Genomic DNA, 25,423 nt, shown 5'->3' with positions numbered 1-25,423 from the left:
ACACTGAGTACACCACCACGCAGGAGAAACAGGTCGCACAGATGGACAAGCTTCTAAAAATAATTGCCACCAAAAATGAGGATTTGGAGGCGCGCAGTAGGCGCAATAACATCCGTGTCATGGGAATTCCGGAGAGTGCCAACACGGGGCGAATTAAGGATTTCGTCGAGTGTCTCCTGACAACCACAATTGGCGCTGATGCTTTTTCATCACATCTGATAGTGGAACGTATGCACCTTTCCCTGGGCCCACGCCCCCTCCGGGTAGTAACCCACGTCCCATAATAGCTCGCTTCCTTCACTTTCCTATGGAGCACCAAAAAACACTCCTCGCAGCGGGACGAAAATGGTCACTCTTACAGAGCTACTTCTCCAACATCGGAGTGAGGAACTGGTTGCCTCTGCTCCCCCACACTTCATTACCTGGTGTTTTATTCTTAATCCGGGACACTTTCAGATCGTCTCGGCGGGACACCTTCTCCGCGCTGCATCTACAGTCCTGCGGTCTACTGCCCAGATGTCCTGCATCACTGCTCCCGGACGTGTTGTTGCTGTCATACGGGAATGGGCTAAGTATTCTGAGAGACACATCACTATGGTAAGGCATGCTTAATGACTATGATATGGACAATGCCAAGTATCCCCCCTTCTCCACACTACTCTCCCATTGGAGTGCAGTCCCTACCACTCATTGGAGAAGGGTGACTATTCAGAGCCTCTGGTTGACCCCCTCCCCCCCGGTTGCTCCCCCGAGTTTTTACGTGTTTTGTTCTGGACCCAAAAAATGGGTTACGTGGGAAGGGACTTTTGTGGGTTCTCTAATACCGGCACAAGTGGGGTGCTGATGTGGGTGGGGATGGGTGGGACTTTGTGGGGGTTTCTTTTTCTTCTTGTTAACACCTGCTCATTTGGATTCTGTACTTTGGTTACGCACATATTGCTACTCCAATCATCCATCAGACATCAGCTCGAACATGTTTTCATGGCTCCTAACTCTGAAGTGCAAAAAATACATTTACTCAAGAGGAATGTCAGAGGCCTGGGAGATCGGCGCAAACTTCGCCAGATTTTAGTGTACCTAGACAGACATCATATCCACATTGCTCTGATCCAAGAGACCCACTTTGACCCCCATCGCCCTCCTGCCTTTGCTAGTAAATGGGCGCAACACAGAGTATTCTCCTCATTTTCAACATGTTCCAGAGGAACTGCTATTCTCGTCAGAAAAAATGTTCCTTTCATTCTTGCCGGGATAGAACATGATTCACAGGGATGAAGCTGCATGGCTTGGGGACTGCTGGGGTCCCACTCGGTGACCCTCGTCTGTTGTTATGGTCCCAATGTGGACGATCCTGATTTCTTCATCACTTTCTGGAGGCGCATTCCCAATGTATGCTCTACGCATATTCTCTGGGGCGGAGACTTTAACACGGCCCTCCAGCCATCTCAGGACAGGTCTAACCCCTTTCCACATCACTACCCAAAAACGCGTAATCTTTTATCGGACATTCTACTCTGCCTTATTGACTTATGGAGACATGTACACCCTGGTGCGCTAGAGGGGGACACCTCATACTACAATGCATGCAGCTTGGGCGCTCTTGGACTATTGAATTGTGTCTCGTGGGGTGGTTCCATGGATTATCCGAGTAGATCATCTGGCCAAGACTTTCTCGGATCATGCACCGGTTCGCATGTCGCTAGTCCCTCCAGACTCTCATTCTTCCATCAGAAGCTGGAGGCTCATGCCAGAAGCGCTTCTAGACTCAGCTTTCAGGGCAGAACTCAGTACAGAGATCTCAGAGTTCTTTCACAGAAACATAGGCTCGGTCACACAGATGGGATCTGTCTGGGAGGCCTTCAAACTTACCGTGCAGGATTTCTGGGTGCAGAGCTTCGGGTTATTGCGAGACATACGCAACTACCTACATAGACTTGAAGGCGAGCTGAAACATTTAGAGGACGGCATGGCTGGGGATACAACCGGGGCTTTACGTGCCTTGTTTAGGGATAAATTGACTGACTACAGAGAAATAGCTGAGAGGGAATTATGCTTTAGGGGGAAATATTACACTGCTCGCAAATTCGGAGAGGGCGGTCGGCCTGGTAGGGCTCTGGCCATGGAGATCAGAATGCTCCAACCATGTTTTGGAGATCCAAGATAGCGGTGGCGTACGCCACAGAGACAGCCAGAATATTCTTGATGTCTTTATAGCACATTATTCCGACCTCTACAGTACTCGCAGGACACAACCTCCTGACTTTTCTACTTTCCTGAGTGATATCACTCTTGGCTGGCTTGGGAATAGCCAGCGGGAATTCTTGGCAGCACCTCTAAGCATTGATGAAATAAAAACAGCGATTATCCAAATGAAATCGGGAAAAGCCCCAGGACCCAATGGCCTCCCTATCGATTTCTATAAAGCATACACTGAACAGCTAACTCCTATATTGAAGGAGGTATATGAGGAGGCGCAGGAACGCGAGCTCCTTCCTGTATCCCTTAGAGAGGTCCTTATTACCTCGCTTCTCAAATCCGGTAAGCCTGCTGATCTGGTTGACTCTTACTGGCCTCTCTCATTGCTGAATAATGACATGAAGAAACTCGCCAAGGTTCTGGCCAACAGACTCAGTTTACTAATGGACAAACTGGTGCTGCCGGACCAGGACCAAGCAGGATTCATTCCTGGCAGAGCAACATCGCACAACCTTCGTACCCTTTTTTCCACCCTACGAAATGTTGACCCACAACTGGCACTGGTGGCGGTTTTTTTGGACGCTACCAAGGCCTTCGATTCCGTTGAGTGGGATTACCTCTTCATTATACTTAAAAATATGGGCATGCCCAAGGGTTTCTCGTCTTGGATAAGACTGCTGTACACTTCCCCTTCTGCCAGGGCTCTTATTAATGGACATGTCTCAGCCCCCTTTGCTATCACGCGAGGCACTCGCTAAGGCTGTCCCCTGTCCCCACTCCTATTCGCGCTTGCGATTGAGCCTCTCGCTGCCCGCATCAGGCAACACCATCAAGATAAGGTACTGAGGTGTCAACTGCGCCCCATCCTTATTTCTCTATATGCAGGTGATGTCACTCTTTATGTTAAAGATCCTCAGCAGAACCTTAATCCACTGTTGCGCGAGTTTGTGCGGTTCGGAGGACTTTCTGGAATGCAAATTAACTGGGCAAAATCTCAGATATTTCTGCTCACACTCTCGGTCACAGAGTTTCTACCTGACTACCCAATTGAGTGGTGCGCGTCTGAAGTTAAATATCTGGGGATATACGTCACTGCAGGTCGTGAGGAGCTGATGCGCGTCAATTATGGCAGAGCGTTGGACAGTATAATTAGCAGTGTCACTTGGTGGATTGCACTCCCACTTTCCATGGCTGGTCGCACCTCCCTTATTAAAATTGTCATTCTCCCGAAACTTCTCTACCTCTTCTTAAATATACCATATGACCCTGGCAGACATTTCTTTTCAGCGCTACGCACTGAGTTGATATGCTTGACATGGGGACGTAAGCGCTCTCGCTTACAAAGGGACATACTTGCTAGGCCTTATTCTCAGGGTGGTTTTGATGTTCCTGATGTGGAACTCTACTACCTCTGCGCACAGGCTCACTACGCCTATTGCTGGTTTCACCCACCCAGATACATGCCCCAAGTTGCTACAGAACATTGGCTAGCGGCTCCCATTCCCCTGGAAGGCGCTCTATTAAGCCCTGTAGCGCCTCGAGATCCTGCTCTCACGCCAATCACATGCAGCCAATCACATGCACGGTGCGTGCATGGCAACCCAGCGCACTAACACACCCATGTTGTACTCTCCCCTTCTGCCTCCCTGTTACCACCCTGAGATGCCACTACTGCAGGAAGGGATATTTCACAAAACTAAAGCTAAATTTCGTATCACCTGTTGGGGTGACCTCTATCTTAACGGCAAGTTTTACACCTTGCAACAGTTGTCTGTTGGGGCGACTCCCTCCTCCATGGACATCTTTCTCTACGTCCGAGTCAGACAAGGCATAAGCATGCACACTCCCCTGTTTCCTCAAGAGCCACAGACTCTTACCCCGCTGCACTCCCTGCTGCGTAGCGCTGACGCATCACATGGAGTTGCAACGCAATACCACAGCCTGTACACTGCCCCGACATTGAAACATAGCCCTGCTAGAGCCAAGAGGGTTGCGGATTTACCTCAAGGCATAACTGATGACCAACGGGGGTATTGCTGCTCTCAAACGGAGCGTATCTCAACTAGCAGCGGGTTACGTATGATCCATTATAGATATTTGCATCGCACTTACTTTACCCCCGTTACACTTTATAAATATAAATTGCAAGACTGCAACAAATGCGATAGATGTGGTGCAGATGGAGCTGACTTTCTCCACCTTGCATGGAACTGTGGTGCGATACAGACATATTGGCAACAGACCTACATGCACTAGAACAGATGACATCATTATCACTATCTACTTCCCCATTATTAGCTCTGCTGGGGTGCAAGGCAGATATTAGTGTTGCATTCCGTCGCTTTGTATCCCTTGCTCTATTGCTGGCTAAAAGGCGTGTAGCATGTCGCTGGAGGCGTGGCAGAGCTCCAGAATTTAAGGAGTGGATCAGGGACATGATGTTCTGGCAGGAACAGTCAATCACATATGCCGAACTGCTCCCTCTGACATCCCGTCCCAAGGACATCTGGGACCCCCTTAAGCGATACCTTCTTGAACACCCGATGGAAACCTCCCAGGTGACGCAGAAAGTCCCACCAGAGACAGATCCACAGGCCCCTATGTCTACTGACTCACACTCCTGAGGTGCCTTTCACCCACTCCACCGTTTGCACCTTCATGACCATTTAAATGTTTTTATTGCCTGTATCTGATGTGTAATTGTATACGCCATCTCTGTATTGGGATACTGATATGTGTGTGGATTATCTTTTGTTCCTCTTTTTCCTCTTCCAAATGTGACAAGCATGTATCGCATTGACCACTGTATTTGCTGAAATGGGTGTGTTTAGTAACTAATAAATACCAATTAAAAAAAAAAAACAATAAAAAAAAAGCTTGCTGTACTGTTGATCCCAGAGTTATACAGTAATGATGCAGCAATAGGCACAGAACTCTTGGATACAATCCCATCCACTTTTTAACCACTATCTGTACAACAAATGTTCAGACCTGATATTTGAAGCAAATTTCTAATTTGTGCTTTAGGAAGGTGGATGTGTAAATACTGCATCTACTGTAATTCCAGAGTTGAGAGTGGGATTTAATTTAACTGTCTTTCGTCTATACTGTAGTACACCCATACACCATGCTAATCCACAGATCATGATTTTCGAAGTTGAGTAGTGGATTGAGGTAAATGTCACAAAATATGCGGCTTCATTTTAGCAGGGAATTGGTTTTCACTCTAGGGTCCTCATGGTACACAAGGAAAATGGGTGACATTTTACATCTTAGTGGGTATACTGGAGTCCGTATAATAAGTTGTTTGGTTACTGGAGATTAATCTGATTTAACTTCTACATTCCCTATTGGCCTCTGAGTCCAATTTGGATTGGGAGAATTGTTGTATCAGTAAACCGTTCTAAACCTGTCGCCAATAATCTTAGCAGAACTTCAATGACATACCTGTCCCTCACTCTCCAATGATGAGTGTTAACTAAAAAAAATTCTAAACATTGTGCTGGTTTAGAGTACTCCTGGGCTGTAAACGGTTTTATGTGCTTTGATTACTCTGATGGTGTAACTTTACGAAAATATTTTTCAAATTAAGTTAGTAAACTAGGTTTTCACCCCGTTTCGCTCTGTTGCCGTACACGTGAAAAGAAAATAATTGTGAGTTGACCAGATATGGCAAGAATGGAAGGGCCAGACGTTGGTGGGGCCACTCTTAGGCATTTTAAGCTGAGCTTTTACATGCTACATTTTCAGTTGTTTCAGTAGGGACATTCCATTTGTAGACCTGAAGTGAAGGTTTAAGTAGCCTTATTATAATGGTGAGTAAATATTTAATTCTATAATGCCAAAACACTTGTTTGTAACAGCTCAGAGTTTTTTTTCATGCTCAATGGCTTTGCCTTGCTCTTAGGGAATCCGTAAGGATATGTTGAACATCATTTGTCGAAGATCATAAGTTTCAAATTAGTTACTAGTTCATTTGCATGCCGAAGTATATTAGAGTTTTGTCACTGTGCAAGAACGAGCTTGAGCCTTCTATCTCACAGCTGTCTTTGTGTTGTCTGTTTTTTCTTCCTTGTCTTACAGAGGTCTTATCTGCTATTATTAGTGTTTTATTGATCTACATTCTTACTGCATTCCTATTGTATGAAGCTATTCAACGAACTATTCACATGGATTATGAAATTAATGGAGATGTAATGCTTATAACTGCAGCTGTGGGTGTTGCAGTAAACCTAATGTAAGTTCTTAATATGTATTTGTGAAGACAATTGATTTAAAGCGCAAAAGTATAGCATTTTATCATTTGTTTGCACTTTGAGCAATATCACATCATGCAAATTATGTAAATCTCACTTTATATAGCTTTGGAACTGGGCAAATGACAATATGTAGGACTGGGTAGGAGATGGAGTTCTTTAATCATGACCTAATCCTCTCAGGATAGCTCATTGTCACCCTGTTGACTTAAAGTCTCTTGTCCCTGAAGGGTTTCATACTGAGGTTATTGGCTTCAACATTTAGCCAGTTGCCATATCACAGAGTGAATTGTGAATGTAATTATGATCATTCTGGGTTAAGAGCATTTTAGAGTCATCTTGTTGCAGTTCTGAGGTGGGTCTTGCTTCTGTGCTTCTTTCCGTCAGTGTCTTGATGCTTTCTCACATTGTGCTGGTGGTTGACTCCAAGCTTAAAATCTGACTGCTGATGCATAAGTAAACATTGGAAAACTTGTTTCTCCGATTGGTCAGTAGCTGAAGGTCTGCGATTTACATTTCATCTGTATGATTTAGTCACCTTTGCTCTTACAGTTAAAGCTACTAAGGAGTTAAACCTTCCTGCGTCCTCACCTACAGTTTACCCTTGTAGATTTTGTCTTTGCAATGGAGAATTTTATTCCAGCTGCTTTTGAAGATTTTCCAGAAATTAGAGTGAATGAATGGACATCCTATGCAAGAATATATGTTCTACCACCAGCACCTTTGATTTGAGAGTAGTTATCCTCACTGCACTTCTTACTGTTTGACAGATTGTTTGAGGCAAGCTTGATATCTGCATCCAGCACATCCTCAAAAACAGTAAGCCCTTAGCCATCTCACGTTAGGTTATATGGTATCTGACCAAATTAGATTGAGATTGGTCTTATTTAGTTGATTGGGCCGTTTCACATTCCTCACTTTACTTTATAGGGTTGTAGCCAGAAACTTGAGGAAAGAAAAATCTAGCATTCCCTTTTCCAGGAATTTCTTTATCTGAGGCTCTAACAACCCGACATCTAAAGAATAAAGGCTAAGGCAGATACATTTTACTGCTGTGAAATCAGAAATGGATGCCCAGTTCAGGACTGCGTTATGGCTTTCATTAAAGAAACAAATGTACCACCAGTTTCACCTGTTTCTACACCTCTATCTCGTGTTCCTCTTGCTCTTGTCTAGGCGAAAGTTGTTTCAAGAAGGCACTGCTCAAAGATGTTGATAATCTCACATACAGGGGACTACGAGAAAGCTTCAGGGCCCTCAGCACCAATGTCTTAGAATACAGCAGTGCTTCCACTTTCATCAGTAGGTTCTTCCACCAGATTGTATCTGACAGGAGCTTGATAAACTTGGTCCAAATCTTGTGGTGTTTTTGAGGGCGGTCCCAATATCCAGCTATGTGCGCTGAATTTGGATTCTATTACAGGACCAGAGGCATCGGATTATGCTTCTCTTTCGTTTATTGCAACTCACAGCAGCCAATAAAAACGTTTCATTTTACACAAATAAACTACATTCTCTGTGATGTTTCTTAATACATCATATCCTGTCTGACGCTATAAGAATCACCATTTCCTGTTTCTAAGCCTCTTCCTTTGCTGCTTATGCAGAAGTTAAGTGCCCGTCTGTTTTTATGCAGATTTATGATTGTTGCATGACGGTTATTTATTGCACAAGTGCGCGCACTTGAATACATGTCTTGTTAATGCTGAATATTGCAATCGAATTGCTTGGTGTCGCGTCTGTCCGATTTGGCCCGATCGGGCACATGTTGAATGGCTCTGGCTGGGAGCAAGAGTACTGCACCGCTCACGGCGGTGAATATTTCAGTATTAAGCGCTCCTCGCGCTTCTCCGTCTGGCCCCCCTCGTTGGCCTCAGTGCGGAATTGAGCCATCGGGACCGCCCGACTTGTGTAGCCCAATTGGGCTCCTTTTGGGCTACGCACGCCGTATGCGACCTGGAGAGCATTTCTCCAGCGACGATCTGCAGGAAACTGCCTGCACTCTTGACGCCTGACCGGCTGTAAGAGCAGTCTGCCCTAGAGTGAGCACACGCTCAATATACAAATGATTTCTTGGCTCTTACGTCCTACTTGGGCTGGAATAACGGTGATCACAGCACTGCTGAGGAGCTAGGTACTCTGGACGTTTTCTGTGTGCATGTGGGTTGGCTCTCCCCTTAGTCCTCCAAAATAGTCTTCATTGCAATAATTTTAATTTGGCTATAGTATAAATAGAAATACATCAGGACAATGGAAGAATGGGTCAGATATGAGGAGGATGTTCTTTATCAAGAGAAGTAACAGGAAACTTCCTTGGAGGACAACATTGTTGATGCTCTGGACGCCTCGGTCCAAGAGCCTGTCAACCGGGCCATTGAAAAGGCAGTCCCTTTTACTGTGCAGCAAAGACTGGCAGCTGCGTTAAAGCCTATTACTAAGAAATTAGAGAGTTTTGCTAAGCGTCATGGTTTTAAAACATCAGCCGATCCTCAAACTGATGACGCCACCAGTGAACCTAAGGCAGGTGCTAGCATCTTTACCTAAGGCTTCTACCCCCCCTACCACTGGTGGAAAGGCTAAGCTTAAGAAGAAAGTTTTCACAGACACCATGGGGACATATACCACTGATGAGAGAAAAACAAAGAAAGCGACGTCCAATCAAGCTCAAAATTTAAATACACCCTTCACTTTCAATCCGACCGACATTGTACACCCTAGGTCGTCGGATTGGGCACTGTCTCCAGAAGTGGGAGACTACCTGCACGACAACCTAGAAAGGGCTTCGACTAGGAAGTACATAACAGGTTGCGTTCCGAGTGCCCTAGGCCTGACATCCCGGATAAGGTAGCGGAAACGCCAGATATCGACGCCAGTCTACTTACCTTTCTTAAGAAATTTGCAAAGGATCCTAAAAATGGGAGTGACCGCGCCTGGCGAGGCTGCCAGGACAAACTCCTGGATGTGGCGGGGCCTTTGGCCAAGATATTGGAAATGGCATTAGTCGCGAAGGAACCCGTGGATCCTGACGTATTAGCGGGTTGGATATGTCTGTTAGGGAACGCCAATTGCGCTATCTCCACGAAGAGACGCAAATCTCTCCTGATGAGGATGGACTCCAATCTGACGAAGCTATCATCAGCTGAACCTGGACCTCTAGCAGAGGGTAACCTCTTTGGTGAACGTTTTGTCAAAGATGTTTCGAAATATGTGGGCACCTTTACGTCCTTGGACAAAGCCCAATCTGGTATAAAAAGAGTTTTTCAAGCGGGCCTTTTTGGCTGGGGCGAGGCAGAGGACGCTCGCCAGGCCGACAGTACTATCGAGGTCCTCAGCGAGGAGACTACGGCCGTGGCAGAGGCAAATGGGTCTCCACCCGTGGTGGAACCTTCTATCCCACCAGTCAACGATTCAACAGGAGGAGATTCAACAGAGGCGGACACCGAGCGATATTCCAAGCTCAAAATTCTGCAGGTAAGAGCCATCAACGTTTCCCTTTTACCTTTGGGGGGTTAGGGGGGATGGTTGTGCCCAGTTTTTCTGTCGCAATTGGGCAATGATAACACACAATGCATGGATCCTGCAGACGATTCAAGGGTTTCAGCTAGACTTTTATCAAACCTCTTTCCAAGACAATCAACCCAGACAACTCACTTTTTCCCAACTAGAGAGCATCTTTATAGATGCAGAAATAGAGGAATTGCTGCAGAAACATGCGATTGCCTATTGCGACGATGGTCCTTGCAGCTTCTGCAGCAATGTCTTCTTAGTACAGGAGAAAGGTGGAGGTCACAGGTTAGTATTGAATCTGAGAGAGTTCAATCAGTTCATGACATACAAACACTTCAAGATGGAGGGTATCCATCTTTTGGCAGATTTACTGAAGAAAGGGGACCGAGATGGTCCGGTTAGACTTGAAAGATGCCTATCTGACAATTCCTATATTTCCTCTGCATCGTTGTTTTCTGCAATTCCGATGGTTAGAATATTTGGCCCTTCCTTTCGGGCTTTCCTCGGCTCCATGGTGCTTCACCAAGGTAATAAAACCGGTGATAGCTCATCTAAGAGAACAAGGTATCCTCTTGATTGTATATCTGGACGATCTACTCATCATGGCGCAAACTCAAGCCCTAGCCAGTCAATATTTACAAATGACCATGTCCCTTCTGCAGAACTTGGGATTTGTGATCAACGAACCCAAGTCGTCATAATGTCTATCTCAAATGATCACATTTCTGGGTTTTGTCATTAATTCTCAGACAGCTCACCTGAGCCTGCCACGCTCAAAGTTGTGAGATCTCAAGAAGGAGCTCACAACGTTTCACTCCAAACAGACAGTTTCCTTCCAGACAATTGCCAGAGTAGTGGGGTTATTTTATTAGCATCATCCATACAGGCAATCTTTCCGGGCCCTCTTCATTATCGGGCCCTACAAAGACAGAAGATTCAACACCTTCAGAAAAGCCTGTCTTATATGGACCTGGTTCCCCTATCCCAGGAAGTACAGGAATAAATTCAATGGTGGTTGGGCCACATAGAAACGTGGAACGGCATGGCAATCTTCAGATCCCAACAGGAGGTCATTATAGAATCAGACACCAGCCGCTGGGGCTGGGGAGCGCATTGCGGAAATACCTCCACAGGAGGAAGATGGTCCCTTCAGGAACTAGACCTCCATATCACTTGTCTAGAGTTGTTAGCAGGGTCGTTTGCGATCCGGACACTTTCGCCCAAGCAAGTCTCCTTTTGCATCCTCCTCAGGATGAACAATATCTCAGCAGTGAGATATATCACCAAGTTGGGAGGTACGAGGTAGTCTCTACTAGTAAAGATAGCGAAGGACTTCTGGCACTACTGCCTGAGCCATCAGATCTCGGTCATAGCGGAATACATTCCGGGACAAAGAACACTGTAGCGGACTAGAACTCCAGATACCTCAAAGACTACAGCGATTAGCGATTCCAACCCCAGATATTCAATTGGCTGCAAGTGATATGGGGCAAATGCCAAATAGACCTCTATGCGTCCAGACTGAACCGACCGGTGCAGACGCTTTTCAGCTAGAGGCCGGATCCGTTCGCGATAGCGACGGATGCGTTTTCTCAGCAATGGCCTGTGGGTTTGAATTATGCATTCCCTCCATTCATCTTGATTCCCAGAGTGGCAACACAGATAGATAGTACGCCAATGAGCGGAATTGATCTTGGTGACCCCCAGGTGGAAGTCGCAGCCCTGGTTCCCAGTACTATTGGAGATGAGCAGCGACTTTCCCAGGATGATCCCGTAGTCTGCGAGGATGCTTCAGGGCCCTCACGGATAGTTGCATCCGAAGGTAACGTCGGGGCAGCTTTCTCTGATTGTATGGAGGCTTTCCGGCAACAGTGCGAAATGCCAGGAATTTCTGACAAAGCTTCTGCATTTATTAAACTAGCCTGGGCACCGTCCACAAGAAAAAGAAACTCTTCAGCCTGGAAAGCCTGGTTTGTTGGTGCGTGGAACGGCATGTGGATCCCGTGGGAGTGGATTTATCCCACGTTGTAAATTTTTTGTCAGACAAGGCTTCAGAGGGTTTAGCATATTGTTTAGTAAATAACTTCAGATCGGCTATATCAGCTCAGGTGGATGGCAAGCCAATAGGTATGCATCCAGTTGTATGTAAGCTGTTAAAAGGCATCAGGGTAGCTAATTCACCTAGACCAAAGTATTGACAAATGGCCGGCTAATAGTCTATTGTCTAGAAAACAGTTGTCCGCCAAACTTGCTATGTTATTATGTTTATATGCCTGCAGACGTTCATCAGATGTACGAGCATTGGATATTACAGGTAGAGTATGTACACCAGAAGGTGTTTGTTTTAATATTACTGCTAGGACAAAAACATTATCACGTAGTATTGAATATGCTACTTTTCCCAGTAATGATAAACTATGTGTCGTCCAGTGTCTGAAAGCTTATGAAGCACGTACTCCGTCTCTTAGACCAGAAGGTTCAACGCAATTATTGATTGCATTGCAGAAACCGTTAAACCGGTTTCAGCGGTTACCATAACAAGATGGTTAAAATCAGTTATGCAAAAAGCTGGCATTAATACTCAGATATTTGGTGCACATTCTGTTTGTGGTGCCATGGCATCTAAAACATATATGTTGGGTTTAACTACCCAAGATTTTATGAGATCTGCTGATTGGTCTTCAGAGTCTACTTTTAAGCAATTTTATTATAAACCGGTGGGTGATATATCCTCAGTAGTATTTGATAAGCATTAAGCATAATCCGAAGCCTCCGGTCCTGTAATAGCATAAACAATTTGCGAGCTTTTGTGCCAAGAATTTTCAATTCTATTAAGGACACAAAGGCGAGGATTATCCCACCCGGTTATATTACAGTATCTGTAATAAATGCCCACCTGTTTGTATTTGTTATGATTAAGCAGAAGTTACAGGCTCGCCTATGTTTAATTCCTTTCAGGTTTTGAAAAGAAGATGGAATAGATGTACTTCTGGTTGAAGAAGATGTTGACGATCCAGTTGGGTTATGGTTCTTCCACATTGGAGGATAACAGTTTTAACTTGTTAATGTTATTGGACTAAAATCGAGCAAAGAAAGAGGCTCAAACAGGAAATGGTGACTCTTATAGGGTTAGACAGGATATGATGTAGTAAGAAGCATCATGGGAAATGTAGTTTATTTGTGTAAAATGAAACTTTTTCATTGTCTGCTGTGAGTAGCAATAAACGAAAGGGAAGCATAATCATCGCCTCTGTGTCCTTAATAGAATTGAAAATTCTCGGCGCGACTGCCAACACATTTTTTATTCTGGACTACAGCATGGAAATGGAAACATATCAAAAATAAATATATAGAAAACGTAAATTGTTAGCAAACTCAGCAGATTAATGTTGCTTTTAGTGTAACAGGCAAACCTGATTAGTTTAAATATGTAAATCTCAGTCATTCACTTCTGTGCTTTTTAGCATCCTGTGTTTTATGGCATGCCATCAGGATGACAAAGGTCAGTGAAAACATCACTTTCGCGGGGGAGGGAACTTTTCACTGGATGGCTAGTAATGTAGACGTTAGCACTGGCAACAGAAGGAAAACTGTGCTGAGAGAGTCAAGGGGGAGGAGGTGTTAGAAACGAGACCGAATAATGGGAATAGGAATGTAGTGCCGGGACAAGTGGCAATGGTAGATGAGAAAAGGGGAAGGTGGAATTGAAAGGGATGGCATACTAGTTAGTGGGATAGGATTCACTCCTTGTTAAATAGTTGCAAAACGAGAAGTGAACTGTGGGAGTGTAGGAAGGTAATGCCATAATATTACTACAGCTATTTGGGTAGGATGTCAGTGCTTCAGTTTAACAATACAACATGGCAATTATGAAGTGTTTATTTGTGTAAACATGTTTCAGTACATGTTGTAGAACTTTATCGTTTACTGTCATAATTTCAGTTTTTTTCATTTTGATTATTTTGTCAAAATATAAGACTAGAAACTATGAATAGGTGTTTCCTGTACGTTTCTTCTGTTGTTGAAGAATCTTCTCTGGCATAAGTTTCTGGACAAAAGATTTAAAGTAAGGGATTCAGTCTTTGCAATAACATTTTCTAACTCCTTTATATGGGCTTTTGACCTCCAGAAAGCTTACTTCTGCATGCCATGAAGCTCTGGTTACAGCAATATCTGCGTCAGTGATAGTGAAGCCATCATATTGGTTAATGTTTCTGTACATCAAGTTGAAATCAGCTGCAAGGCTTTTTTGTGTACGAAATGCACAGCTTCAGTTGCAGATCTAAATTGAATCTGCATTGACTTGTACCCGAATGATGGAGCTCATCAAAACTGATTCTTAACAGCTTTCTCTGCAGTTTTCACAACATAAGGTTCTCACCCACAGAGGCTGAAATTTAGAAAATACTAAATTGGGTGGTTGGTAGAGTTTGTAATAGATTAAAACCTAGCAAATGTATATTTGTTACAGGAGAGATTTTTGTTGCACCCCACAAATTCTGCCAAAACTGGCCACTGATAAGACTGTGAAAGGTTTTTCTGGAGTGTCTAGATTAACATTTAATACACATCTCAGGGTACTGAAAGACAAAATCCCCTTTACCAAGTAGTTGGAGTCCCTATCATGGGGAGTGACGGAATCTTATTACACTTTAAGTGCCCTTTGCTATTGACTTGGGTTTTTCTTCAAGGATGAGGAGGTGCATACCAGTGGAGTCTTGATGAACGAACATCTAATGTGTTGCACTTATGAGCAGCCATTAAGCACTGACATTTTCTTACTAAACAATAGTGCTCAGTGATGGATTCAAAATAGATGAAAACATCAGTTGTCTCATACTTTTTGGTTTCCCTTAAATTTATCAAACTTGAATCAATGCAAGTATCATGTCATTGTGTTGCCCACTGTAGAACCAATTGATTTTTCAGACAACCCTAATTCCTAAAAAGTGATATTGATCCTCAAATTGTTCTGTTGCTTCATTCACTTATATTTAGACAGGATGTGCTTTACTGATTCTGAAGGCCCATAATTTAGCACCCAGTCACACTGAAAAAGAATGGAATATTTAAGTCCGTACATGACTGGCATCCATTCAACAGATATTTGAAGATCTAATCCTTTAAGAAGCCCTTGCAAGATGTCAACCATTTATTGTGGAAAGAAGGCTTTATCGAGATAATCAACAAAATGATATCTACTGCAGTATTCTTTTCCTCACAAAGCACAAAGTGGAAGACCGCACAATTTACTGTGTAATTGTAGTTGTAGCCACTTACAAAGGCAGAGCAGACATTTGTGTTTACCATCTACGTGTTTGACGAGCTGTTTAATGGACAGTGTCTTTTCAGGGGTAAGGTGAATGTAATTTTACATTTAAATGAAGCAGAGCTACAGCTAAGAGATTGTGGGTATTGTTTCTGAAAGTCATTGCTCCTGAAGGTCATAACTTTTAACACGCCCATGTTTAGTATCAGAGGAACCACAGCCTCCGTAGCTGCGGTACTTTTAGCCTCCGAAAGGCAGTGGAAAGGTTTACCAGTCGAAGTGTTCTTTATTCAGCCCCATTCCTGCAATACTACTTTGCTCCATTTTTCTCTCTTTCTCTCTCACCAATAGAAGACAGAGTAGTATGCTTATTGCAAGTGTAGGAGGAATACTCCTAGACTGTTGTATCTTACAACTCAACCGGTTTGCTCTTTGCTGTTTCTCCCCAGTCCCTTCCATTTCCCTCTCTGGAACTCCTGACATGCTTGTCCAAGATGTCGACTCTTTCGATGAAGAGAGCCATTGAGACCACACTGCTTAACAGATGTGGAATGGGATGCTATGCTAGATCTTTTTTGCAAGGGTGCTTTTTAAGTCAAACTAGTTCTGGCAGGAACAGATTGTTTATGAACTTATTGAAGGTAGGTATTGATTTGCTTAATGTGCTTTTCCTTCTGATAACCTTTTGGAATTGAAGATCCACTGTTTTAATACTCCAGTTGTGCACTAGGAAAATGGGGTGTGATGTTGTAGACCTCTTCATCCACAATGTCAGCTCGGTGATTCCTCAGGAACGGATCGATGCCAAAAAGGGGTCCACCTCTCGACAGTCCCAACCCTGAATGCTATAAAAGCACAGGTGAGTGGAATGATCAAGCGGGGGAAGGAAAGGAAGGGGACTGCAGGAAGGGAGATCTGTAAAGCAAAACAATATTGGTAAGTTCAGGTTTTACACTATGTGTTTATATAACTACCTAATGAGCCTTTCGTACCTGTAACGTAAATAATTTTCCTCGTTCCAAAGAGAGGAATGAATAAACAACCTTATCACTAGGTCAGCAAGGAATGGGGGTTGCACTAGGAAAGGGGTCAAAAACAGAAGGGGCTTCAATTGCCTTTGTTACACACGAAGCGTCTGGTTGCACTTTTAACATAGGTCACATATATGATAAACATTCAATATAGAGCCCTACACACCAGCATACATGACAGGGCCCGCTTCACGGGGGAAGAGCAGAAGGCCACCTCTTGAACCCCCTGTTAGGAATACACAAACAACAATCACCAAAATACTCCTTTTGGTTTTACTGCCAAAGTAGCTGCGTATCATGCCATAAGAACAATGCGCAATCCAGCAATATGTTGAAGCTGTGCAGTTTTCCTAATCACCTAATGTACACAACTGGTGCTCTTAGTTCTGCATCCTCCAACGAGTAAAACATAGACCGTTATTGAAGTTGTTTTACACTGCAATCCATCCGGCCGGCAAAACGGTAATTATATAGTCTCGATAATCTCTCCAAAACAGGGCTTAAATAGCAATGTCTGATAACAACAAATGTCTCGACCTTATTGGTGCAAGTGCACCTATACCGAATGTGCAAGCAGGGGCTGGCAGCCGACGAGGCATAATCAGCCCTGAGCCCGGCACCGGGTCCTCTTTAAGCTCGCCTCCGCTTCCGGGTCGCGGTTTGCTTTCCCATGAGGCAAACTGCTGCGACCACTTTTCCCCAGTGAAGAATATTTTGCATCTCCCACTGGAGTCGACACCTTATGTAACTGTGCTAACAAACGTTCTAAAATTACAGTTCCACTCATCTGAAATAAGGTTTGAGTTAAAGAGCAACTGATTCATTGGATGGCTAAACAGATATGGGACACAGACTTCCTATACTGAGAAGTTATCATGGTAAGAATGGTAGAATGGGGGCATGGCCGACAGGCAACTGTGATGGCTGCGCTTGAGTAGAGCTTTGCATCCCACCGGCCTAAAACCCCATTTATCCGCACAAATATCCGTCCATAGTCCCTGATTACTGCATCCCTGCACTTTCCGGGACTCCGGGCTTCCTTGAGCGGGGAGCAGCAAACCAATGATTTTCTGTAACGAAGTAACAGCGAGGGGTCGCCGCCGCCGAAAGAAGGCCTCTAAAGCTGGGGACTCGCATATCTCAACACCGCAGCGATCCCTTGCGGTTAGGTTTGGACCTGGCGACAGGGAGGCTGCTGGGGTGTCCTCCGTGCGACTGCCCCCCAGCAGAGACTGAATGACTGAGGGCCCGGGCGGCCTTGGGGGCAAGAGCGGCTGTGGTGCCGAGCACTAGGGAGGCCACAGCTGCGACGGAGCGGCTGTTGGGGCCTAGAGAGCGATTCCTGAACTCGCTCCACAAGGAGTTGCTGCCCGAGGTGGCCTCTTTTGGGGTATTCCGCTCATCCTCCTCCCCCCCCCCCCTCTGGACTGACCCCATGAGCCCGACATAAAGCATTGGTGCACTGGGCCTTCTACTGTTGGTGGGAGTCACCACTCCATCTTGTTGATCAGGGCTCGGAGCTGCGCAGTGGCCATTTTTGGGCTGGTGGCAGAGGCTGCGCTGGCTCGGCCTGGGACACGGGGGCTGCCACTCCGGACGTCTTTCTCATGTGCCACAACTAGATTGTTTTTCCCAGCGTTGCTCCAGGCTGTTAAGGGGAGATAACATTTGGACATTCGCCTTCTTCAATACAGACTTTCCTGATGATGGTGTCTTTTGCCATTACCGGCATCTTGTTGGTCCCCCCTGATCCCCACAATTCGAGGCAGAGCCTGGTTCAGGCTTTCTTCAGTGCGCCAGATTTGGTCCCTGAGACCGGTGGCTATCCTGCTGATAGCTCTGAGAAAGGGTCGGGGACCACAGGAGCTTAATTACGGCGTGTGCCCACTCTGGTGACACTATACCCTGGAGATTAACAGGGCTCCATCGGATATTTGATGCAACAATCTTTTGGCGAGACGGACGTCCTCCACGAATACAAGGTATAGTCGCAACCTCTATAGTTTCTGCGGCCTGGTGAGGGGCAATCCGGAGAGGGGACAGGAGGGGCCCGTAGAGACGGTTGCAACATGGCGACGACGAAGGGGTCTCGACAAACGCACCAGACCAAGCTGGACAAGTTTGCGCTCTCTAAAGCAGAGAGCCTAGAGGAAATAAATGATGATCAGGGTGTAAAGAAGCAGATTGATGAGGGTGCCCCTACCCTCCAGGATATTATGGAAAGCATACAAGGGGTCCGCGCAGCAATGGAATAAAAAATAGACTCTGTTGCGTCTGAAGTGACCTTAATGCATGCAGACTTGCGAACGCTGGGTAAGAGGATGAAAACTGCTGAACACTCTCAGATCTTCAATCCTCCGCTGAAGTATTGGAACAGAAGGTGAAGAAACTTCAAGTCGTGACAAGGGATTTGGAGGCTAGGCTGGAAGACCATGAAGGGAGGGCGCGCAGAAATAATGTCCGCATTTTGGGTGTACCGGAATGGGTGGAAGGTCCAGCGGTGGACCTCTTCGTGGAAGATCTAATACAGAATCACCTGCATCCCCACTCACTTTCCTGCTACTTCTCTGTGGAGCTGGCCCACAGGGTGCCAGGAGGTCCCCCCAAACCTGGCGCACCTCCGCACCCTATCGTAGCCAGAATATTTAACTATAGGGACAGAGACATCATTCTTCAAACTGCGTGCTCCTCCCCCCCGACGAAATTTGAAAACTCTACAATCTCATTCTTCCCGGATTTTACAGTCAAGGTCCAGAAAATGAGGAGATCCTTCTTGGAAGTAAAAAGGGCGCTCCGGGGAAAGAATATCAAGTATGCCATGATTTTTCCAGCAGAGTAACGACAGATGGGAAAGTCTGGTTCTTCTTGTCTCCAGAGGATGCGTGGGACTGGTTCAAACGATGACGTGATACCCTTGACTCCAGAGAAAGGTCCTCGGTAGGACGTGTGCCAACTTCAGTTGTTTGTCTGGGTGGAAGATTACTGATCGACAGCTGCTTTCTGAAGTCGTGACTGGGTGTTGTTAAAGACCATCTGGGACTCAGCGGAGAAGCTGTTCTTTACCAGGTAACTTTGCTCTGGGGAAGGGGGGCACATTGGTTTGTTTTAAAAAAAAAAAAAAAAAAAAAAAATTGTATTGAACAATAGTGATCTGTACATACAATTTCACATCTTGTTGTTACATCGTTACAGTCAATTGATATATGTTTCTACATTGGCGTACACTTGTCTCCACTAATATTACATGTCTTCGTCCGAGTCGCTGTCCTCTTCTGGAGACGTGCAGATGTTTCCCCTATATATGTTCCATTTACCCCACACTCTTCCCCATTGTTTAGGGCATTTCCTATTGATAAATGTGGCCTTCTCCGCTACCATGGCCATGTCCATATCTTGATTAAGTAACCCTGTGTCCCTCAGAACCTGGGTATGTTTCAATTAAACAAGAAATGGTTCTGTCGGGTAGAACGAACGTGAGTTGAGGATGCTCAAAATGCAATACAAAAAGCAATCTCTGGAACACGCAACATATGATCAAATACTCAACACTTAATAAGAACTGAGCTGTATTACTTGACACTTAATGAATAAGGACTGAGATGAATGGCTTGTTAATATTATTTATATTGGAATTAAATCATTCATTGATATTCACAATAAACAGGTAGACTGTCAAGACAAATTATTTACAGGAATGCAAAGTGAATAAAAGTGACAATAGTGCAAGGTGCTCAATTGGTGTACGGAATATACAGTGAGATCATGGTTGTCTATATACAAGTGTATTGTAGGCCAGAAGATGATTTCACTCCAGAGATTCCTATCTTGCGTTGTATGGAATCCTTGTATTGCTGGGCCTAGCGTTAGCGTCGACGTTTCAACCCTGTTGGTGCCCCAGTTGGTGGTCACGGCGGGTCTTCCTCAGGACAGGTCGGGGGGTGGTATTGACAGCCTGAAAGGTAATTGAAGGCGTGTAAAAGACAGATTGCAGGTTCCTATAGGAGTTGCAACATTAAAGGGGGGCTTAACTACTCCCCCTCTGAAGGCCGGAAAGTCTCAGCCGGATGTTCGAGAAGGCGAGGAGATTCTAAACGTGTCCCAGGGTGTACAAATCTGTGGAGGAGGGGCAATTTACAATTTGGAAAATTCTAAAGACTCTGTACAAGGAGTGTGTCAGAGCGTGAATGAGATGGTGCTGGTTAATGCAGAGAATCTGTGAGCCGGGCTGTTGTGATTTAAATGTCCTACCCATTGCGGATGGCGTGTGGTCGGCTACCCGATCTGCGACCCGAAAAATACTAAGGGCCTCGTGGGTACTAATGACCGTTATATACAGTAAGGTGGTATGAATTTAAAGAGTTAAAACCGGGGCTAATCTTTGCGGCCGGTCAGTTTGGAATCCGTGCGAAATCGGCTTTCCGATCAGTTACCCAAAAACCACTTATGGCCTCATGAGTACTGGGTGTCTGATATATACAGTGCGGTGATCTAAATTGGGAAGATTGTCTATGCATATAAGACAATAACGAACATTAAGCCACGGACATGCAGCGGCACGTCCTGCCAGGTTAGAAGTGCCGTATGATCAGCTTTCCGATCTGTAACCCAAATACCACTTATGGCCTCATGGGTACGGGTGATTGGTATATACAGTGCAGTGATGTGAATTAAAAAGGATGAAAAAGGGGGGCTTATATAGGCGCATAGGGTGCGGCGATTCTAGGTCAGGAACCTCAATCGATACAATATGTTAAAGTGGTGTGCGCGGACACCGTATGAAGCGGGCATTCTCCGACGATACTGCTATTAACCCGGGGGCTCACCTCTGTGATAAATTATAGTAGAAGGATAGACGGGCCGCAGTACCATCCATCATCTGCATCAGGTCAGAATGGAAGCCGCGTGGTGAAAACCAGTATATATACTGAAACTGACGAGGCAGCTCACCTGCGTGCACGTCGCAGCCAGGCGATGTGTTGCTAAGCAACGACGTAGGCATCATATCATGTACCACGCCCTGGGCGTAAGTCCGTCCTGGCAGTCAGGAGGTATGTGGCCTAGTCCGAATCGTTTACGAACAAATGGTGCACAAAAATGTCAGCACTTGCTAGCATGATACATGCCACTATCGATATATAATGGTAGTCATTCAGCAGGTTATCCAACCGTGTCCTAACCTGGAGCCATAATTGAAGATGTTTTACACAAATAGCGCGAGCATGATACATGTAAATATGACTGTATAATGGTAGTTGTTCAGCATGATATTCAACGTTACACCACCCTTTATAATTGGCTATGTCTTTATACAATAGTTGGAAAACAAATGTACATACCCCAAACTAGTTTATCGATAATGTATGTATAATCATGAATCACATTTGGTGATCGTATATATAAACAAACTAGTATGTCAAATATTCGGCGAGACACCATGCGCGAAACCAGTTTTATGGAGCCTCAAACCTCAAGCTTCAGAACACACATGTGGGAGGCAAAGTGTGTAAAAGCCCACATCACATGCGGGACAGTCATTCAAGCACTGGCTAATGTGGGTATTTGCTTGTGTAAAGCCTCAAGTCTCATGGTGTATGTGCTACAGGCTAACTATAGGGGTGGCGATCCTACAACAAGTCCATTTGCTTTGCTATCTCTTTCTGTTCGTTCAGTCCATTGGCCACTGAGTTCAAGATGTGTATCCATTTGCACTCTTTTAGGTTGAGAGTCCTTGCAATGGACCCTCCCCTGGGGTTGGCGTTGATCTTTTCCACCACCCTCCATCTGATGCTTTCTGGTGTATGGTTCAGGGTCAGAAAATGTTCTACAACTGGCGCTCCCTGTACCCTGCATTGGTTCAGAGTCAGAAAATGTGCTACAAGTGGCGCTCCCTGTACCCTGCATCTGATTTTGCTCATGTGTTGTAGAACTCTAGTTTTGATCTTTTGTGTGGTCTGACCAATGTAGGGTGTGTTGCACGGGCAAAGGATGATGTATATGACATTGGCACTGTTACAGTTTGTAAAGGTGGGCAGCTTGTAGGATTTATTATTGTGCGTTCGTGTCGGACCTTCCATACATGAAGGGCAGGCTTTACACGAGCCGCATTTGAAATGTCTCAGTATCGATGGTAGTCCCATTTGCCCCCGCAGATCAGGTTGTTTAGGGGGTTCCAGGTAGGCCTTCACTACACTGTCCTTCAGGTTCCTGCCTCCTTTGAAGGCAAACAATGGATTCTCATTAGTGTTGAGTTCAGACGCGACTAAATTCCAGTATTTTTTGACAATCTTTTTTATGTTGTTGCTTTTTGAATGGAATGTGGTTACACATACGATGTTGTCCGTGCCAATTTTCTTATCTTTGGGTTGTAGTAGTTGGTCTCTCGGGCAGTACCAGGCCCTTTTTCTTGCACGTTTCAGAAGCCCTGTGGGGTAGCCGCGCTCCCGTAGTCGCTTAGTCAGGACGTCAGTCTCTCTGAAGAAGTCTTCCCTTCTTGTGCAGTTTCTCCTCTTTCTAAGGTATTGCACATAGGGCAAATTGTCTCTCAGATTGCGAGGACGGTGTGACTCATATTTCAACAACGTGTTCCTTTCAGTAGGTTTCCTGTAAAGGTCATAGTATAGTAGGCCATTATCCACTTTAAAAGTAATGTCCAGAAAGTCTATGGTTTGCCTATTGTAGTTCATAGTGAATTGGATGTCCTTGCTTCTTCCATTGAGCCATTCATAGAACTCTTTCAACTGGTTTTCTGTGCCGGACCAGATCATGACCACGTCGTCTATGTACCTTTTCCAGACTGCTATGCAGTCGATGAATGGGTTGTTATGGGAGTACAAGTGTTCTTCTTCATAGTCGTCTATGTAAATATTCACCAGACTTGGTGCATATGTTGCCCCCATAGCTACTCCCTTGCATTGTAAGTAGAACTGTTTTTTAAACACAAAGTGATTTTTTTTCATGGCGATTTCCAACAGGTCAACTAGGAAATCCGTGGGTATCCAGTGTGGTGCTGGACGTCTGTCCAGTGTGGTACGTATAACATCTACCGCCTTGGCCTGGGGTATAGATGTGTAAAGCGATGAGACATCCAGCGTTACCAGGAATTGTGATTTGATGTCAAAGGGCTGGTCCTCCAGCAGTTGTACGATATGCATAGTCAGATTTAGTTTTGGAGACCCAGGGTTGTAAGAAATGGTCAATAAATTGGTTGGCTGGTTCCAATATCGAACCACAACCCGAAATGATGGGTTTACCAGGTGGTTTATCCAAGCGCTTGTGTACCTTGGGTAAAGTGTATATAGTAGGTATTCTAGGTTCCTTTTTATTCAGGAATTCCTTCTCCGGTATGCTCAAGAAGCCTCTGAGTAAGCCCTCCTCAGTCAGTGCTTCAATGAGCGACTTGATCTCCATCGTGGGATCCCTTGGTGTTGGTTGATAACTTTCTTGTACATCTAATTGCTGCTCAATCTCTTCAATGTAGTCCGTAGTATTCTGCACAACCACTGCTCCATCTTTGTCCGCCGCCTTGATGACGATGGAGCTGTTTTCACGTAAATGATTGAGTGCTAGTTTTTCTTCTTTGGTAACGTTGTATTTGATGTATTGTCTTGCTTCAAGTGAACCCATTACCTCTTGCGTGCCGATCTTTTCAAAAGCCAATATACGTTGGTTCATTAGATACACTCCTGGTGTAAAGGTGGATGGCGGCTTAAATGGTGTTGCAGTGAGTTTAGGTTCGTAGGTATTCTTACCAAAGTAGTACACTTTTTTTTTTTTTAACTTTATTTATGGATTTTGAGCAAAGTTGAACAAAGCAGTGTTATATCAGGCAGTGCAAATAAGATCATACATGTATATGCAACCTCCATTTCTACATACAATGTCTATTATCATGTCCAGACAGATAGAAATTCACAGGTGACAGTAACACACTAGTGGCCACATCAAAGTCCCGTTCATATACATGTAGCATTCCCTAGTATCACCCACCAATAAAACCAAAGAAAACCCCCCACTCAACACTTTCGAAGGTAATGCCACTTATGGGGTAGATGTGTTCGTAGGATCCTGAGCCAATAGATATCCATGCAATGGTCCCCAAATATTTTTGGGCTTCGAGGCAGAAGGCAGTAGTTCAGCGTACGTGGTAGTTTGCTCTTGACAGTACACCAGATCTGCCAACCATTCCTTAAACTTCGGTGCTCGACCCCGTCCCCATCTACATGCTACCCTTCGCTTTGCCAACAAGAGGGATAACGCTACAAATTTCCTGCATTTGGCAGGCAGCTGTTTTGTATATCCTAATAGCGCAAGAAGTGGGGTCTCTGGCCATGCGGATATCAACCATTGTCTCCAGTGCTGTAAACACTTGTTCCCAATATTCCTGAACCGTCGCGCATTCCCAGGCTAGGTGTAGAAATCCCGCCCCCGGCTGTTTACACCTTTCACAGCGATCATTATCTGTCAACTGAAATATGAGCTTTTTTACTGGTGTGTAATACAATCTGTGTAGGTATTTGTAGTGCAATACTCTCAACCGACAGCTGGATGAGATCTGCGCCGTTTGGAGGCAGCAGTAGCGCCACTGCTTGTCTGTAATGTCCTGCACCCCGTCCTCCCCCCCCCCCCCCCCCAATGCTGTCTAGCCGAGCCAACAGCATGCTCTCCTTGCTCATGTATCGCGTGGTATAGTCTAGATACAAGATGTTTTCCATCTTTGGACCCCAACATCTGGTGTAGAGGCCCCAGGCATTCTGGCTCCCGCGGGAAATCATGGAGGAGCACCCGCATCCCTTGTCGCAATTGCACGTAGAGGAACACATCTAGTGGCGTGTGATGCATTCCCTGCATGAAGTGGTCCCCACGTGCTGACCTGGGATCTTTTACAGAGATCACGGAATCCCTTCTCCTGTAGAAGAGAGAGACTGGGATGATAGGTTAGAGGTAACCTAGAGGAATACAGAAAAGGTGCATTCAGATGCTTCACTATCTGACACCACGTGCCAGTTATTGTAGTGGCCTGCTCCCTACGGGAGCGCATTGAACCATGTATGAGACCGTTGAGCGGTATTGGTTCTGCAAGCCAATCTTCCAACGCCACCTGCGGCATATAGCGGGGGGGGATACACCCAATAATAAGTGTAATGTGCCTGGGCACTCAGAAAATA

At 45.2% G+C, this 25,423-nt stretch overlaps 1 protein-coding gene across 2 annotated transcripts in view; it reads left to right on the top strand.

Moving 5' to 3' along the window:
• Positions 1 to 25,423, top strand: part of SLC30A4 (solute carrier family 30 member 4) — a 288,377-nt gene that overhangs the window by 47,478 nt on the left and 215,476 nt on the right. For both annotated transcript variants that reach the window (XM_085644236.1, XM_085644237.1), the window contains one exon: positions 6,280 to 6,433. In XM_085644236.1, coding sequence (XP_085500362.1) covers positions 6,280 to 6,433 — 154 coding nt within the window. The remainder of the gene's footprint in view (positions 1 to 6,279; positions 6,434 to 25,423) is intronic.

The sequence above is a fragment of the Triturus cristatus genome, chromosome 3_1 (assembly GCF_964204655.1).
Source record: "Triturus cristatus chromosome 3_1, aTriCri1.1, whole genome shotgun sequence".
Classification (NCBI taxonomy): domain Eukaryota; kingdom Metazoa; phylum Chordata; class Amphibia; order Caudata; family Salamandridae; genus Triturus; species Triturus cristatus.
The sequence above is the reverse complement of the archived record's forward strand: the minus strand, read 5'-3'. Positions and strand labels throughout refer to the sequence as shown.